General features: G+C 34.4%; 1 protein-coding gene across 1 annotated transcript; it reads right to left on the bottom strand.

Annotated features, from left to right (window-relative positions):
• Positions 1–562: 562 nt before the first annotated feature.
• On the bottom strand, positions 563–18,537 carry LOC149808206 (COP9 signalosome complex subunit 5). The gene is made up of 7 exons (XM_089974706.1): positions 18,364–18,537; positions 9,939–10,173; positions 8,711–8,839; positions 6,412–6,563; positions 4,611–4,722; positions 2,711–2,859; positions 563–980 (listed from the first exon to the last, which is right to left on the bottom strand). Exons 1-7 carry the CDS (start codon positions 18,495–18,497, stop codon positions 890–892), a joined length of 1,002 nt encoding a protein of 333 aa, XP_089830832.1. The 5' UTR covers positions 18,498–18,537; the 3' UTR covers positions 563–889.
• Between the last annotated feature and the right edge of the window lie 82 nt (positions 18,538–18,619).

The raw sequence follows: 18,619 nt of genomic DNA, 5'->3' as shown, positions 1-18,619 counted from the left end.
TATCTATAAAGACCTCCACATTAATCTACCTGAAATCAATAATCGAAGCTAAGCTACTATAACAGAACCAAAGTACAGAGAGACTGTTGGTGTTGTATATTTGATTTAATTTAATTGCCTGTTTGTAAGTTTTTATTTTTTTATTTGTAATTTCATTACATGTCAATGTAAAGTAATTTTGTTTACAAGGAATTTGATATTTTCCAGAAAATTCAGTTTGACCTGAATCTTCATAAATACCTAATAATAGAAACACTGTTTCTATTTTTGACTTACTGTACTACTTAGGCTACTCAAGCAATCATCAGGGGTTGAAACTCCACTACATGGTGCCATACAAAATGATTCTATTTTTAATGTTCTAAATATATGGTGAATAACAAGGTTGACTGAAGTCCAATTGATGCTAGTAGAACTAAGCTGCATAAAGACTGACACCATCTCCATTTAGGAGGAGTAGCAGCAAGTCATTTAGGAGTAGCAATATCAAAACTATACGGACAGACAGATGGATAATAGCCAACTGACATGATCATTAAAGCTAAATAAAAATAGATATTACTTTTTGTTGCATTGAACCTTTTAATACAGGTAGGTATACAAATATCACACCACTAACACCATACAGTCTTTCTGATATCATTAATAAATGTGCTCAATATTCTTATAGCAGTCTAGATCTGAAATTTGTACCACTAATTATTTTTAGGTAAGTCATAAAAGTTCAAAAGGGGTTTTCACATCCAGAAGACCTAAAAATGCAGTGTTTCTTGACAAAATTGTTTTTTTCCCCATACAAGTTGCAACAATAATTGTGCAATGAGTCTTGCCCAATAAGTGACATTATTCCTACATCTTTGTTACAGAGATATTCTACTTAAAACTAGGTCTATGGTGCTGGTAAATGAATTTGGTTGAATAATCTGTCTTTGATAACTTGGGACATCAATCCATGGATAGCCTCCATAGTTGTTTTGCATCTGCAAAGGAAAAAAATCTTAAAATTGTACACAAATTCATCCACTCTTTCACTTCATGTATTTGCACATATAAATTAGCATGATACAAGTTTTCTTTGTTTTAAAGTCTGTGAGAAGTAGCTACCAGAAGAAGTAGAGATAGGGTGAAATTTAATAACACCAACTGTGTAATGCAAAATATAATATAACTCTCACAAAAACTGCATACACACACACACACACATATATATATATATATATTCATTTTCAGGTGATGATCATAATATTTATCAAATTTCCTCAAAACCTGCAGGACTAGATGTGTTATCATACACTGCATTAAGATAAATAATCAAATGGACAATAGCTAAGAAAATTGTGTAGTGATCTGTTGATGTGCACATCTTTAAGTGATGTCCATAATGCTTAACCCACTTTCATGATAATCCATCAAAAACCAGTCAGATAGTTACACAATGAATTAAGTTAGAATGGGCAAAAACTGTAACAAAATTATGGCAGCAAAGTTATTTTTTTATATGTGCATTTTCAGGTGATTTCCATAAGACTTACCAAATTTCATGGCAATTTATCAAAAACTTGTATACCAGATGTATGAGTGAGCTTGTCACACAATGAATTAAGCTACAAGATGAAAAGAGCAAAATCTGAACAAATACTGTGGGAGTAAAGTGATTTGTCTTTAAGCACATCTTCAAGCCACTGCCATCAAAGGCAATCCAGCAAAATCTCTGAGACTAGTTGCACTAATGACTTGTGTAATACACTACATTATGCTGCAGGATAAAAAGGGCAATAACTCTTTTTAAAAAATGCTGTCAGTAGAATGGTTATCTAACTGTGATGTCCATAATACCTGCCAACTCTCACAGAAATCCATCAAAAACTGCAGGGCTAATTGTACTGAAATTGTGTCATGTTACAAGACAAAAAGGGCTCTGACGCTAATAACAAAAGTCACTGAAGGAACAGACACTACTGTCGGAACAAATTTCCAGGATCCAAGATAAAACTGCTTATTTTCCTAACTGTTGCATGTTGAAAAAGTTTATCCAAAAACAGTTATAAATGTATTAAAAAGAGAAGAAGAAAAAATCAATGTAATGGCATGAAACTCTAATCAGGATATATACATAAATATTTAACCTAATTTGTCTATATCTATAGCTTAGTGATGCTAACAATGTTTTTGCCAATGAAATCTAATTCTAACAAGTTGAAGAATATGTTAATAATTGGATAAATTGTTGTAATGGCCTGAACATCTAATCGCATCATCTACATACTAATGCAATAATGCCTACCAAATTTTATTTCTCTACATCAACTGACCTTTGCACAATCATGCTTACAAAGTTTTGTTTGAAAATGGTAAATGTCCAAAACCTTTTAAAATGTTTATAAAATTGAAAAATAAGGTAACAGTCACTACAACCTAACAAGATCTTTGGACCCCTCAAGGTATAAAAATATCAAATTTTGTCTGGTTTGGTTCAATAGCTTTTGAACACACAACAGACTGAGCACAGAACTAGTCAATATATTTAGACTTGTGGTTTCAATTCCTGTGAACATCCTGCTATTAGTGACTACTCACTTGTATGCTTGCTTGAACTAAAGATTGAACAAAGGACTGCTTTGTGCAAAGCAAGTACATTACCTAGTACTATTTAGACCCTTATATGACTGATTGATAAATCTATGAAAATCTAGTGACAAGAGAGATTTACCCATCTGTGGTAGCTTTTGCCAGCTTGTCCTCAGATTTTTTTTCATGTGTTTCCATCCCTAGCATGAACCCTCCTCTACCAAGCTGTGCCTCTGACTGCTCCAGCTTGTCTGATAGATCAAAAATCTGTCCCGTAGTGTAGTCAGCATTCTAAATGAGATAAAGGCTTAACTCAGAAATGTGGGACACCAGCCAATATTCAAACACATTTGCAGATCTACTACACTGTAAATCAGCTATAACAAAGTTAGATTCAACCAGTTACCAAGCTGAAAAAAAAAAGACATGAAAATTTTGTTCCTTGCAACATGCCTTTCTTATTACAAACAAATGTCACCTGAACCCATCAATCTGATGAAAATGCGTCCTAGTGTATGCTCATATGCATTTGGAAAATTAGTACCATGACTTAGACACATTGTTCACATTTACTAGATACAATGTATGTATACTTTTTATTATCTTTGTAAATTTGTTTCATACTCTAAAAGAACAGATTACAGTGCATTCAATTTATTTAAAATATAAAAAGTATGACATCTTAAATTTTATGAGACATGTACAAAGCCCGACCTCAATTATAAGTTTCTAAATTTAAATTTACTCAGGTTACTATATCTGACTAAATATTCACAAAACAACACAACCTGTGCATGGCGGCCAGTATTATTGATGGAGGAAGAACCTGGGCAAAACCCCAGAAGAACCACCGACCCATGAGAAGCTACTGACAAGCTTTCTCACATATCCACATTGGCCGAATACTAGACTCGAACCCACGAAGACAGACGTGAGATGGCAGTGATCTGTAACGGAGAGTATTTTAGACCACTCGGCCACCACAATATGTGCATTTGTGCGCAAGTTCAGTATCGGGTAATATTGCATGATTCTGACAATGTACAGTTAACAGAGAAAAAAAAATCAGCATATAATAATACACCATATTTAAAATGTACAATTTTGGTAATAATGTGGAAGTGTGAGTAGTTTTTACTGGTGAAATTTAGAAACACTGCTGTGATTCTGGGAAGAATGATCCATCTGTAATGCAAGCAAAGCCCAGTAAAACTTAATTTTAGAACCTGTGGTTGACAGAGTTTGACTTTGTGAAGTGAAGCATCAAGGGAATGCATTGTTTTCTTTGCATATACTGCAAATACCATACTAACATGTGAGTGTATGACACCCATTGACATAGTAACACCATGGAAAATGCACAGACACAAAATAAATCCCAAAGAAACTAACATGTTAAGCAATCACCAACCAACCATGTCACTTTTCTGCTATTTCACTTTGGAACAGATTTATTTTCAGACCTGTTTAAGAAAACATTTCAAGATAATGCTAGGAAATTCATTTGCAAAGCAACACATTACAAAATATTCAACAAGATCTCTGACAAATTTTGAAAAGCTCTCTAATGTGTGTATGGATGAACATTAATGGACTGACTGTTAAATTGGGAAGGGGATCTTTCTCCATATTCCCCAAACTAAGATTTTTTGTAAGAATGCCATGATTTACTGTAGAGATTTCCAATGTACACCCGCTAAATTGCATATGAACTGAATTTACCTACATTCATATATTTGCATGTTTTGAACATGGTTCACAAATTTTCTAATGCTCCTCGGTGTCCTGTTAATTGCATTCTAGTTTTGATGCAAGAGTGCAATGTTAAACATACTTTACTGACAATATGGCTTATTTTATGGGATTATGTACAGATAAAACAGATTCAGAATGGTAACAACATGTTTTTCCCATCGTTCTGATGGAAACATTGATGGATAAATGTTACATTAAACAAACTAGACCGTAATTATTAGTGTTCCTAATTAGTTGAGTTATATCATATGCTGCGGTTTGAACAAAAAAAAAAAACAACAACTCACTGTTAGCAGACTTGAGGAACTGAGAGTGTTGACCCAGTACTTGTTCCAAAGAGACTCCAACAACTTACGGTCCATGGAGGACTTGAAGTAAGAGATATCTAGGGTGTAATAGCTGAAATAAAAAGATGCAGGTATGAAAATATGTCACAAAAAAAAAGGTTCCCACTGACAAAACAATAATTTAATATGACTGATTTAATTATATATTTAAATGTTTGGCTTATTCCAAACCAAATCTCTGAATATAATCCACGTAAAAATACATACCTGTACTGATACATTAAAACAGTAACATTTTTGATTACAGATAATAAACGATACAAAGCTGGTGAAAAGGGCACGCTATGGTGATTTGAATTCTGTGGTTCAATTTTCAAGTGCCTTCTTTTTAAACCCAAGAACCAAAAACATGTTTACCAAAATAAAATATGTGAGAAATACCATATATATGTCAGATAAGTAATTTGGAAAATTATAAAAAAATTTAGAATTTTTGGATGTGTCCACATTGTACACATATGCAGATGATGCGTACAATAACCACTTAGAGGGATTAAAATCCAAAAAATATGCATCTGCAATTAAGCTAGCATAACTTGATGTCAATAATAAAAGAGTAACAGGAGTTTTTGGTAATATAAGGAAACTAAAACAACATATTGTACTACTGCATGGTGCTTTAGCACAATTTATTGTCTGATGCACATGAACTTAATACTAATGTACAAATTAGTCCTCCTCAATGTTACTTCTTAATTTCTTGTACACTTCTTGCACATTTCTTACCAAAAATAACCATAAATTTTTTTGTACTTTGAATTTTTAAAATATTTATTCACATTACATTTTTTTAAATACAAAGTTACAATTTCTGGGACACACATCATACCAAGACCACTGGTAGAACACAACTACTATGCATTTAATGGTAGTATTAAGACAAAAGGACATAACATCTACTCTGCCTCTGTGAGATAGCCAAATCCTGTATACAGTCTAAATCTTTCAACCCAAGTACACCGTTCCCATAATAATTTGCATACAATGGGTCCAAAAACAGTCTGCACTATACGTAAGTTACCAAAGACCAAAAGAAAACTAAGAAGTGGACGCCATCCTGTTGGACACTGAGAAAACCTGTGTGTGTGATTGTCAAAACTGTAAGGAGGGTTAATGTGGATATTTAATAGCTGAATACTTGTTTTATAATTACATTGGGAAAAATTGTCAATAGAAAGCTTTTCTCCAATGAAATTGTTTGCTCTTTCATATAAATTACTTTTATTTTCACGAGACTTGACCTCTGAAAAATGAACATTATTCCAAGAGGTTTCAATGACCATCACATTAAATACATCATAGTAACTTTCTGTTACAACAATTCGATGACAATGGCAATATAAGCAGGAGTATAAGGCTATGTAAATTGTATTTTTTCTTTTTTTATAATTCTGAGGTTATAGAAATAACATTTACAAAAATTACAGTGCAGATATATATATATATATATATATATATATATATATATATATATATATATATATTTTCTTCTCTTGATTGCTGAAATGTCATCAAATGTTATTTTCAAAACTTAACTTTCATTATGATGAAAATAGCCATGTCTATTAAGCCTGATTTCTGTCTGCCAAAACTCAAAGAATTTGGAAGGCATTATTGCAATAACCTCTGAGTCTCTCTCAGAGAGTCAAAATTATTCAACTCAAATCAGAAAAAGCGTAAGATGTTCCAAATGCATTGACAGCTTAGAAAATACACAAACATCTGTATAGATTATACTTACTGTTTGCAATGGACACCAAAATCTTCAATTTTATTCAGTGGTATAGACTGGTATTCAGATGGTCCCTCATCAGGGGGTTTATAACCTTTGGGATAAGTTCTGAAAGCTCCGATGTTTACTTTAGCTGCTGATATCGTTCTCACTGGATCAATCTGAAAGTAACAATATTTCACTACATTATGTTCATTGTTTATCTCTTCAAATGACGAACATGTAAAACTGTTCTTAGTTCATTACCTGTCTTGTATCAATGGGAAATATGATGAATGTTGTGGTTGATTATCTAGTCTACCAATTGGTGAAGAAAAATTGCTGTATGAAGCTAATTTAACTCCTGATAAACATTCCAAGAAGTTGAACAAGTGTGCCCTCAGTAGCAAGAGTTAATCAACAACTGCAGAGACACAAAAGTGGTTTAACAATTTCTATTGGTAGATAGGTGGATAGAGAAATTATAAGCAATTGCTCATGTAAATATGACTCCACCTCTCAAGCATCCCACTCCTAAATGATGATGTTGATGAATTTATCTTAAAACAATGCACACAACTCTTCAGAGAGAGCATAATAATTTTTAACATGCATATCGTTTGAAGATGACCATATGTACCAAATTTCACAGCAATCCAATAAAAACTAAAAGGATAGTTGCATTCACAAGATTCTACTTCCGCTACATCCAGCTGTGCATCAAAAAAGGCAATAATTCTTTAAAAAATCATGGGATCACAAAGATTTGTCAGTATGTGCATTTTTAGAAGATGCCCAACCAAATTTCATGCAACCCATAAAAAAGAGGCCAAAAGAGGCTCTCCTTGTAGTTAACATAAATCAGCTTGTGAATGCTCAAAGTTTTTCATTCCCTAATGTAATCTCAGTAAGTGACTGAAATTGCAGTGGGGAAAGAAAAACTTTCAAAGTACATATTTTCTACATGGTCTGTTATGGGCATACAAATTACAATTTATTTATACAACCATCTTTGTTCCCTGCAAATCCCACTGCGTCTGGGGTCTAGTCTTCAATTCATATCTTATAAACTATTCACAGCCCCACCCTTAAAATATATAAACTTTCTTGGTGTAACAAGGGAAGTTAATTTGTGCAGTCAACCTGGCTTCCTTGGACTGTAAATACCTTGCTGGGGCCTTTCCCAAGAGTGACAATGTGGAAACCTTAGGGCTCTGTTTTTGTTCAATAGTTTACGCATTGGACATGTGACCTGAAGGTTTCAGGTTTAATTTCCACCATCTGGCCAGCCTTGGTCCCCAGGAACATACGAGGATGTCATTCTTAACTGAACTCATCTGAGCACATATAGCAAGTCTGATCAAAATTTAATCAGAAATATGGCCTCCTGAGTGTTCACAAAATCAGCAAATCAAATGCAATGCCAATTCATTAATATGCATGGACGTCACTCAAACATGAACTCATCTAACATCTTGATAATACAAACTTACATACTTACCAGGCCTAATCAAAATCTAATAAGAAATTTGGACTACATGGTGTTCACAAGCTTAGCCAATCAGATGTAATATCACCTCATTATTATTCGTGGATGTCACTCATAAATGATCTTATCGGAGATCTTGATGCTATAAGGTTACATACAAAATCTGATCAGAAATAGGGCTTGCAAAGTGTTCACAAAAACAGTGGCCGGATCACCTGATTAATATGCATGAATATTGCTCATAACTGAAATCATCACCTGAGACCTTGATGCTATAAACATACACATATAAAAATCTGATTTAAAATATCATCTGGAGTGTTTACAACCTCTGCCAATCAGATGCAAGACCACCTCATTAATATGCATGAATGTTGCTCATAGTTAGCTCATCCAAGTCTCAATGACATAAACTGACATACCAAATCTCATAAAAATTTGATCAGAAATATGATCCCTAGAATTTTCACAAGCTCAAATAATCAGATGCAAGATCACCTCATTTTAATGCAAGGGTCATTCCATAAGCTCGCTTTGTCTTTGGCCAGATGTGCTAATGACTACAAGTAAACTGGTAGCTATAAGACAAAATAGGTAATACATCTAAAAAAAATTGCAGCCACAAAATGGTTTCTTGATATGCACATATTCCAATCATATCTATAATATTTACCAAGTTTCATCTCAATCCACCAAAAACTCCAGCACTAGTTGCACCGACAAGTGACAGATGGAAGAAAAGGCAGACAGACAGATAGGCATGGGGATTACTATATACCCTGTGTCCACAGAATGTTGTCAGGATAGATAAAGTAAAATTCAGGAGAATTTACTGCTTACCACAATGGCCACAAATGGTTCCTGAAACTGCTGATTCAGCATTTGTGTGCTTACATCAATACCAGACAGCCAGCAACCGTAGCCAGGATGACTGTGGTACCAGCCTATGGCATTTTCCAACCGTTTGACCTGTAAGAGGAAAAGAGATTTGATATGTGTTTTAAAAACCTTTTCATTCTTGTGCTTTACAAGGAAATTTAGTCAAAAGATACATGTGAAACAACAACTTTAAGGCCCTTCCTCCTTAGTTAAGATTAATGTTAGTGTCTTATTCATGAAAATAAAAAACAATAATATCAGGTACACTGTCAAATAAAAACGTTTGTTCTGAATTATATTTATTTACATAGGGGAGTCAGCCATTGGCGTTATTGTTTTTCATGCTTTAATATTAATCATTTTACATTTCATAGTATTATGCTGGTGATGAAGTACTGCGTGTTTGTGTGAATAGGACAAAATTTACTGGAAAAAGGGCATCACATTTGAAAAAATTATCAAATTTAAAAACAATTACCAGGCTGATACTCTTATATAAGGCAGTTCACCAACCAAATTTTACCTTTTTATGCAAAATGGCTGCTGACCTTTGGACAGATGGACATACTGGTAAATACATTTCAGTGCAAGACACAGAATTTTGAATCATGCATACAGACAGTAATTTCTTGGCATGTTATAGTGATTCATTATACTGATGTATCAAGATACAATGAATCAGTTCCTACCTTGCTATGATGCATGCACTAAGCAAAACATATTATCAAATAATATTGTGAAGTGAAAAACAGAAATTCAGACAACAACTGTTTTACTGTAAATGAAAGTGGCATTGGGGCAACAGGATTTCCAAAGATCATTGTATAAACCAGCATATGCCACTCCAAGCAGCTGATTTAACAGTCTTTAAAACACTGTTCATTGGAGACATACAAGTGACCCTCATTTTTAGGGACCTTATACTGAGAGAAATTCAAATAAGGTTGTCATAGAAATCACATTTATAATTGTTTGTCATTAGGTGAGAAATAAAATCAAGTACAATGTTAACAAAATTCAAACAATATAACGGGATCCATTACCATATCCATGTTATAGGAGTTACTAGTATGATGAGGGGCATGACACTGAGGGATCACTGTATATAACACTATACTGTGATGAATACATCAGCTCTGAGGTCACCCATCAATGAGAGCTTTAGTTACTATTTGAAACATCAATTTACCAATTTAGCTGACTCAGTGTATGCAGCCATGTATTCATAAGCCTGAGCCTGAGCATTGACTCTGGTTTCTGTTCCTTCCACTGGTAAAGCAAAGCTGTCCATCACAATCATTGTGTTTCCATCCACCTTGCCGAGAAGTAGTCCCATCACTTCAAGGTTTCCACCAGATCGTGCATGCATCACCATTTTTAACAGGGCAAGGGCAGAGATCTTGATGTACTTGAAGTAATGGGGACTGAAAAAGTCGAAATTACAGTCAATACATAATAATGAGAGGCATTAATCAACCACCATTACTCACTGCCAACAACCACCATTACTCATTGCCAACAACCAGAAAGGATAATCTTTAGGTGGCGCTCACCAGATAATATGTACTTTGAGAGAGTGACGTATGTAAGGTGAAGTAGTTGCATTTAAAACATGCACAGTGGAGAGAATGTTTGCATACCTCTATGCTACATTAATGTAATGTGGATGATATTTCTTTTGGATATTGTACTTTTGGAAATTTTACATGATTTAAGCATACTGCTAACTAAAATGACTGCTCCCTTGTGTTAAAAAATCAGTCTGAATTAGTCTAAAGTACACTATACATAGCAGCTATTAAAATAGGGAAAATGAATTTTGCCAGACTAGACAATACCAGCTTCTGAAAGTGTAATGAATGAATTACCAAATATATAAAATGTGAAAAAAGTTATCGGCTCTTTTTTATACAATTTACCTCTAAGTTCAGGAAGTGAAAATGGCCAAGTAGAGCTAGCACTTTTTTGAAAGGTGCACATTTGAAGTAAGGCCAAGCTGTATACTCTATAACCCATAGTACACCCATCAATCATACACCAAAATAAAGGGAATTAAAGGTTCTTTGCATTATACCTAAGATATACAAGGTCTTTTTTAAATAGCCAGTATAACCAGTGAGGAAAGCCGGGGACATTCTTTTTCTTTAAAATCCTAACCCTATGCAAAATGTGAAACTGTATAGTGCCACCACCAGTAATTTCTAAAATAAAAAGAGCATTTAATTTCTTAACATTTTTTAGGGGTTCACTGATTTGCAACAAAATATTAATAAGGTGTATATTTATCACTTCATGTTACAAGCATAAATCATGCAAGTCAACCCTGCATTATTTCAATTCCATCATTTGGCATTCTAATTTGTACTTACAGGCTTTCAAGCTCATGTCTGTGAAAACCAGAGACAATGTAGGGTTATATATATAAAATCCATATTTCCCAAAAACGCCTGATCAAAACTGTTGATAGTCATTGTGACAACTGAGCGCTGATAATGCTGACACCAAGCACCTTAATAATGGCAGAACCTCCAACTAAAAAGAGACAAATTCTAACACTGGAGGAAAGAATTAATGGAACTGAAAGAAGTGAAAAGGATGAGACCATATGCAAAGTAGCAGTTTAAACATTGATAAAACAAATCCAGGGTGTTATAAAGGATAAGGAATAAATTAGAAATATTTCATATACTAATATATGTAAATATGTACTTGTGATCTTCAAATATAAATGTGATTCATCCTTAATGATAGATGTATATTTTTACTGCTATATAATTTTATTTGAGATGAATGAATGCAATATTTTAACAAGAACTATGAATACAGAATAAAATATATTTACTGTGATTATTGTTATTTTTCCTTCGTAAACAGTGCTGAAATTCTACCTTGGAAACTGGTCTTTTTGTATAGATCTGTTACGACAGACCACCTGACTTGACAGACTGGTTTTTTGGCAGCAGGGGTGGTCTCTTAGGTTTTACTGTATTGGTAACATTTTCAAAAAAATGATTTATGTCAAATATTTTAGATTTTTAACCAATCTTCCACATATTCGTGCAAACACTACTGTATGCATTTTCATTCCAGGAGAAGGGCTTTGCTAATATTAACCAGGCAACATCAGAGTCACATGGACACTTGTTGATTGCAATGAATCCTCATTTTTTAGGCAAATGAATAAGTATGAGCTGGTATGTTTAACTGGATTCAGTTGTCTCTGGATTTGAATAACAAACCCTTTAACAACATTGGTTATTACTATTATATTTCCCCTTCTGCATACTGTCATTCCGCATCCCTGCCAGCATCTGGAAATAGCTTGTTAAGATTATGAAAAGGAATTTGCAGGGATCGTCCTGGGCTTCGCCAATGTTGCAAATTGCGATTTTTTTTCCTTATTGGCGACAAAAATATCCCATCTGGCGATTTTGTTTGTGACAGACTTTTTGGTTATTTAATTTGTACATACAATCATGGATTTGGACTGGATAAATTAAAAGGGAGAACGAAAGAAAGCCACAAACTTGACTAAGCAATGCATTGGAATCAATCTGTTACACAAACGATCCTTTGTTGGTATTGACAACCCCATCTTTACAGTGCATTGTTACATCATAATCTGCTTATGCTGACATCTGGGCTGAGTACTGTATGCTGTGATACAGTCAATAATGCTACCGAACTATACCTACAACTGACCGACTTCTGAAGACATGAATAGAACAGATACAATTAACTGAATGGCTAATCCTTCTGTTGTTTTTTTTACATATACCAATACAATAGTTTTGCTGAACCTTCATAGAAAACTGATAACCTCTGAAGTACCTGTGTATAAATACAAAGCAAATGGAAAAAATCTCAATCACAATTATATATGTCGCCAGTGCAACATTATCATGAGCAAACGGAAGTTAGATGTTGCGTGTTCATCATCTCATCCTAAGTTACAAAAATTAACAGCGTTTGGATTTAGTGCAAATTCATCAGACAATACAGTCACTGAACCCGATGATAAACCTTGCAGTCCAACATCATCTACATGTAGTGCTTCAAGTGCAACACCACATTATGATGAACGGGGCAAAAATTCCCGAAAATTTCTAGACAGTTGGAAACTTGGGCATCCGTGGCTGATATACGATAAAAAGTTAAAACAGATGTTCTGTGATGTGTGTATCAAGGCAAAGTTCGTCAATTCATTTACAACTGGCTGTGATATTTTGAAGAAGGAGTGTGTCACCAAACATGAATCCAGGCGGGGGTAAGTAATATTTGTGCATTTTACTCATTGATCTTTTCCTTCTGCCATCAATCCTGTGTTACGGCTGCAGAGACTTAAACTCCGCAACAAGAAATAGCAAAAAAAAACCAAGTTTTGCATAATTAAAAATAATTATTTATTTCTTAAAATACAGGAGTGAAAGAATCCCTAAATTGGGTGTGAATTTATGCTTATATATACGGTCCAATGTTGCCAGGTGTTGACTCATGTAAGTTTCATTCATGGGAATGGAGATCCTATTTAGCTTGTCGAGAAAATTTATACAGCATTCAGGGATCATTCTTGGGATCTAGGACGCAATTCACTACAAGCTTTGTGAAGCTAGCCGGGGGGGGGGGGGGGGTCATTTAATTACGGAATGCATGCAATCGATGGTCCCATTATACGTCACTTATCTTACATTGCAATGTATGATCATAGGGTTTTATTATTATTAAAATGTCAACTAAAGTTGATAATCCATTTGTTTTCAGGTAACAACAGTCATACATGTGCACAAACGGTGATGCGGGATGCCAACACCATGGAAGCAGCGAAGATCATTGCCATTAGTAAAAGCAAAAATGCTATTATTAGTGCAATGCGGAACACTCTCTTTGCGGCTTACTACAACCTGGCTAATACAATTGTCCCAAAGCTGCACCAGTTGTGTATCACACAGGTATTGAGAATATTATGTTATAGCTTGTTAACAGTAATATTCTATGGATTTAAATGACAGTAACATAGGGAAAAACACGCGTACAACCTTAATATATTCAATGTGATGTTACTGCAGTACACAGTGATTGTTGTATAAATGCCAATTTTTTGTTAATAATAATAATATATATATATATATATCAGAACATGTATAATTATAAATGAAATATTTATGGCATACAAAATTAATGATTATTTCTATTTCAGGGTGCCACCCAACTCTCAGACCTCAAAGTAGATAAGCACACATCGTATGAAAGTCACAAAAGCACCATTGAGTTTCAGCATACATTGGCATATGTAATAGTTGATGAGATGGTTACCGAGGTCAAGGAATCTCGTGTTTACAGTGTCATGCTTGATGACAGCACAGATGTTTCAGTACATCAGAATTTGATTGTTTATGTTAGGTACTTAACTAGTTTGGTTGGCAGTGTTGAACCAGTGACATAATTTCTAGGTATTCGTCAGCTTCAAACTGCAAACGCAGAATCTATATATTCAGAGTTGTTAGGTTTAATTAAGTCATTTGGTTTTAGTCTGGCTTATGCTAGGGTTCAAGTTCTCAGGAATGGTAAGGTGTATAGAGGTGTTAAGGACTTGATTCAGTTGGCAGTGAGATCCAGGGCAACATACCCTTGCGCATCTGCGGCTGCTGAGAGACTACTGGTGTCACCTGTCAGCACTGTAGAATGTGAACGTGGATTCAGTAAGATGAACCTCATAAAAACTGACATCAGAAATAAACTCTGCATCTCATATCTCGAGAATTTAATGAGAATCAACGTGTACTGATGTGAAAAATTAGACTCTGAAAATGTATTCAACAAGTGGGCAGCCCTAAAATCCCGACGGATCTTCATGTAATACTTTGTAACATTTTGTTAATGCTTGTTGTAATTAAAGTATTAACTAACCCATCTTTTGTAATTTTCATTGCCTGTTACATTAATAGACTAAATTAACACTTGAAAAAATGTACACTACTTGTTCTGGCGACACTTTTTGAATATTGGCGACAAAATATTGAGGTTGGCGATTTTTTTGGCGACAGCTTTTAAAAGCCAGGACCATCCCTGAATTTGGATTCTGGCATTCAATTAATATTAGCCAAAGCTGTTCACATGGAATGGGAATTATGAAAGTATTTGAACAGAGATGCAAAAAAGTTGGCTTAAATTTTAAAATATTTGAAAATAATTAATCATTTTCATACAAACGTTTGGCAATATTATGATTTTATTTTAAGTGTATGTCAACATGGTCATATAGATGCATTTACTCAAATTAAATTAAATATTCCTTGTTGTTCTAAAATGTAATACAAATATAGTTTAACCAAAGTTGACTCAGTATTTACTGTTGAATGCTCTGCACCTTAAATGTCAACAAAAAAACTTCCAGATAAAAATTATTGATCGCTATGGACGTTTACAGGCACTCAATTAAACCAAGAGAATGTCAGATCTATCATAACAAGTAACAAGGTAGTACAAATTTTTTTCAACATGCATATCTCTGATTGTGATATCACAGTGAACAATATTTAATACAATTTGTACTGAATCACAGTTTTAAGTTGGCCGTGTCCAAAAAACAGCCACATACTTTAAAACTGATTTCTAATGTATGTATTGCTTTGATAGTTTTAAAACCTTAATTCTGTAGTGTGTACTGTAGTATCATACTTTACTTGGACATGCAATAAAAGGTTTACCATCTACTCAAATAAAAATGAAAACATGTTTTGTATATTTGGTTAACCTGAATTAAGCTGTATCATGGATTTTTTCCATTCAGGATCTTACTCTCATTTATCATCAGTGTACACTCATTACCTATTTGCATTTATTATAATAAATACCTATGTTTTTGGATTACTTTTCTTTCCAAACTTACAAATCATTACTTAAATGACCAATTGTGTTTTTGCATTTAATCATGAAAATACATTACACTAACAGCCATCAAACTCATTATGTTGTAACCTGGCCAACCACCATAAACCTTGAATGATTTTATTGCTAAATACATTGTTTTGAACTAGATATTATCATCAATTCTTATCACCTTTTGCAAATTTGGCCACTGATAACACCAGAAGAGACAGTGATTGACATCTACAATAGTATTAGCACACCCTCCCAAGTGTTTGTACCCCCCACACCAATTTTAAAAACTAAAAGCATCAAGGATGTAACAAATGCAGAAAACTTAGTCATTTCATTCACTGACTTATAACTGCTAACATGAGTATTGCCAAGGGGTCCCTAACACTGTCAAATTATTGGCGTTTCAAGACAAATGGAAGCTTATTATGTAAACAAGCAAATAGACTGCTCACTCTCAATTTCTGGTTTCTAGAATAGTCTATGTCAGTAAAAACAGTGTCATCTGCCTCCAATATTTGCAATGTCTAGTTTTAATATTTCTAAAACAAATTAAACAAAGCAACAGGAAGAACTATTGTATACATGCATTCAAAGAGACATAAATCCAAAAGTTACAGAATTATTGAGAATTTCAAAGATGGTGAAATACATCTGTTTGTTGAAATCACAGACTAGACCAAGCAAATATGGTGACTGTGTTGCTAAAGAAACTCGTGTTTGATTCAAAATGTCAACAAGTTGACAGTGTTTGGGTGCACATGGCAACAATAAGGTTAGAACTTACAAATCAATGAATGAAATGACTAACTTTTGTGCATATTTTAGATCTTCAATGCCTTTTGTTTTTATAATTGATAATGAGGTACAAAGAAATGGATAGAACATCAGTTTCAGATGCAGAAGGCGGCGGGTTTGAACCCAGGCCGAGTCATACCAAAGACTTATAAAAATGGTACTAGCAGTGGCCTTGCTTAGCGCTCAGCATTAAGAGGTTAGTGTCAGGAATGGTTGGCCTTGCATCAGGATAATGTGACTGGGTGGGGTATGATTTTACGTCTGCAGCATGATTCTCTTGTGTTAGACATCACTATAAACCGCCACACTGCAGACATTGTGGAGATATGACTTAAAAAAGTTTAAACTACGTTAAAAATCCAAATCACGTACATACATGCTCAATATAGTTGAGGTCTTCGCTGCATGCATTTGATGCATCCTTATCTTTGTCTGGTGAGTCAGTTAACATCAGCGACTTAAATGTTAGCTTGCACTATATCATTCAAATTTTCACACTTCTCATTATATATGACCCCCAGTTTCTTTCGATCTTGCTCCATTACTCGATTAATTTATCAAGATGTGGAACATGTATTTAAAAGAAAAATTAGCATTTGGCATCTTTGAGGAATCGGTATGACGCATTTAGTCAAAATAATGAATTATTCTTTCCTGTGACATGACAAGCACATCGTTGGCTGGATAATCATATTCACTCATTAGTTACGCTCTTGAAACATTTCACTCCAGAAAAATGCATATCAATCGGTGAATTTTTCGACAATGTGTACAGTGGTGTCACTGGGGTTGATATCACCCAGTGGGTAACTCATAGTGTCACCCACACTGGCCTCCTTCCTGCACAAAAAATCAAAGATTTTATAGACAGTCATGTGTGGTAACTCATGGTGTCACCCCCATGGACTCCCTTCCTGCACAAAAATTCAATTTTTTTTATAGCACATGTTGTTTTTGTTTTAGTGCTATGTCTACATTCCAAATAACGGCCTTGTATAGCGTGTTCCGATGTCATTGAGATCAGAATGAGTAGTCAAAGTTTCAGGAACATCTTACACACTTAACAGCCTATATCGACACTCTTCCACTAATTTATGTACAATTAATATACTTACTGTGCTGTCTTTATCCAGGTGAAATGAAAATATGATACTAGCAAATGGATGCATTTTCACGTTCCGTCGACTTACAGCTGAATTTGTTGCAATGGGACAGTAGTCGAGGTATGCCAAAGTAAGTTCAAATAGGTTCATGTTGGATATGTTTCTTGAACTAAACGAACCATTGCTTATGGTTCCAATAAGTATAATATATTTTTATTCGTTTCATTAAAGAATAATATTTCAACTGAACCCGATTTCGGCATTACTGGCTTTCATCGCTTTCCAGCCAACTGAAATGTAGACCAACGAAACTTGAAAACAGGTCCATTTGTTGTGAGAATTTGAATTTATTAGAGAAAAGACATCAGAGTAAGTATAGTCTGACTTAAACATTATTTTACATTGTAGGAAAGCGTTAGTTTAGTTGTTAGTTGTGTGAAATATTCTTGAAAATTTGACTTTTGTAATGATGTGAGTCGACATCAAAACACGCTACACAGCACCGTTAGTTAGGCTGTAAGACCTTGACGCCCACAACATAAATATCAGCGTCGACGTCTTACATGTAGGACTAGTCTTGATTAGATCCACGAGCTAAAGACACCCGAAAATACAAATATGGAGGGAAATAAAATATATTCTCGATAATTTTTGCATCCAATACAGTAGTCCTACACTGTAAAACGTCTTCCTATATATTTATTTTTCTGGGTGCGCACCCAAAAACATAAATATCGGGTGAGACGTCTTACACTGTAATTCAGGGGATGAATACATTAGAAAAAAGGTGAGAAAAATTGGGACGTTCAATTGCACTATTTTCAGTGAACACACTCTTTCTCCCATGGCTTTGCAGTCAATATATCTTGCTGCTGTTTCTTGTCGTATCTATATATTTCATCAGCAGTGCTTATAGTCTCTATGCTGTTGCTCATTTCCCATGTTTTCAGGGCATTTTTCGCGTCCATCTCCTGTCTAATGACAGAACGTAAATGACTGAGGGCATTCGATTAACTGCATCGGAGTCAATCAAGGCCCGAGGAGAATGTTACATGTGTTAAAAGTGACGTAAAAATAGCAAATCATTTTC

This window comes from Sinohyriopsis cumingii, chromosome 1 (assembly GCF_028554795.1).
Source record: "Sinohyriopsis cumingii isolate HCF-2022 chromosome 1, ASM2855479v2, whole genome shotgun sequence".
NCBI lineage: Eukaryota > Metazoa > Mollusca > Bivalvia > Unionida > Unionidae > Sinohyriopsis > Sinohyriopsis cumingii.
The sequence above is the reverse complement of the archived record's forward strand: the minus strand, read 5'-3'. Positions and strand labels throughout refer to the sequence as shown.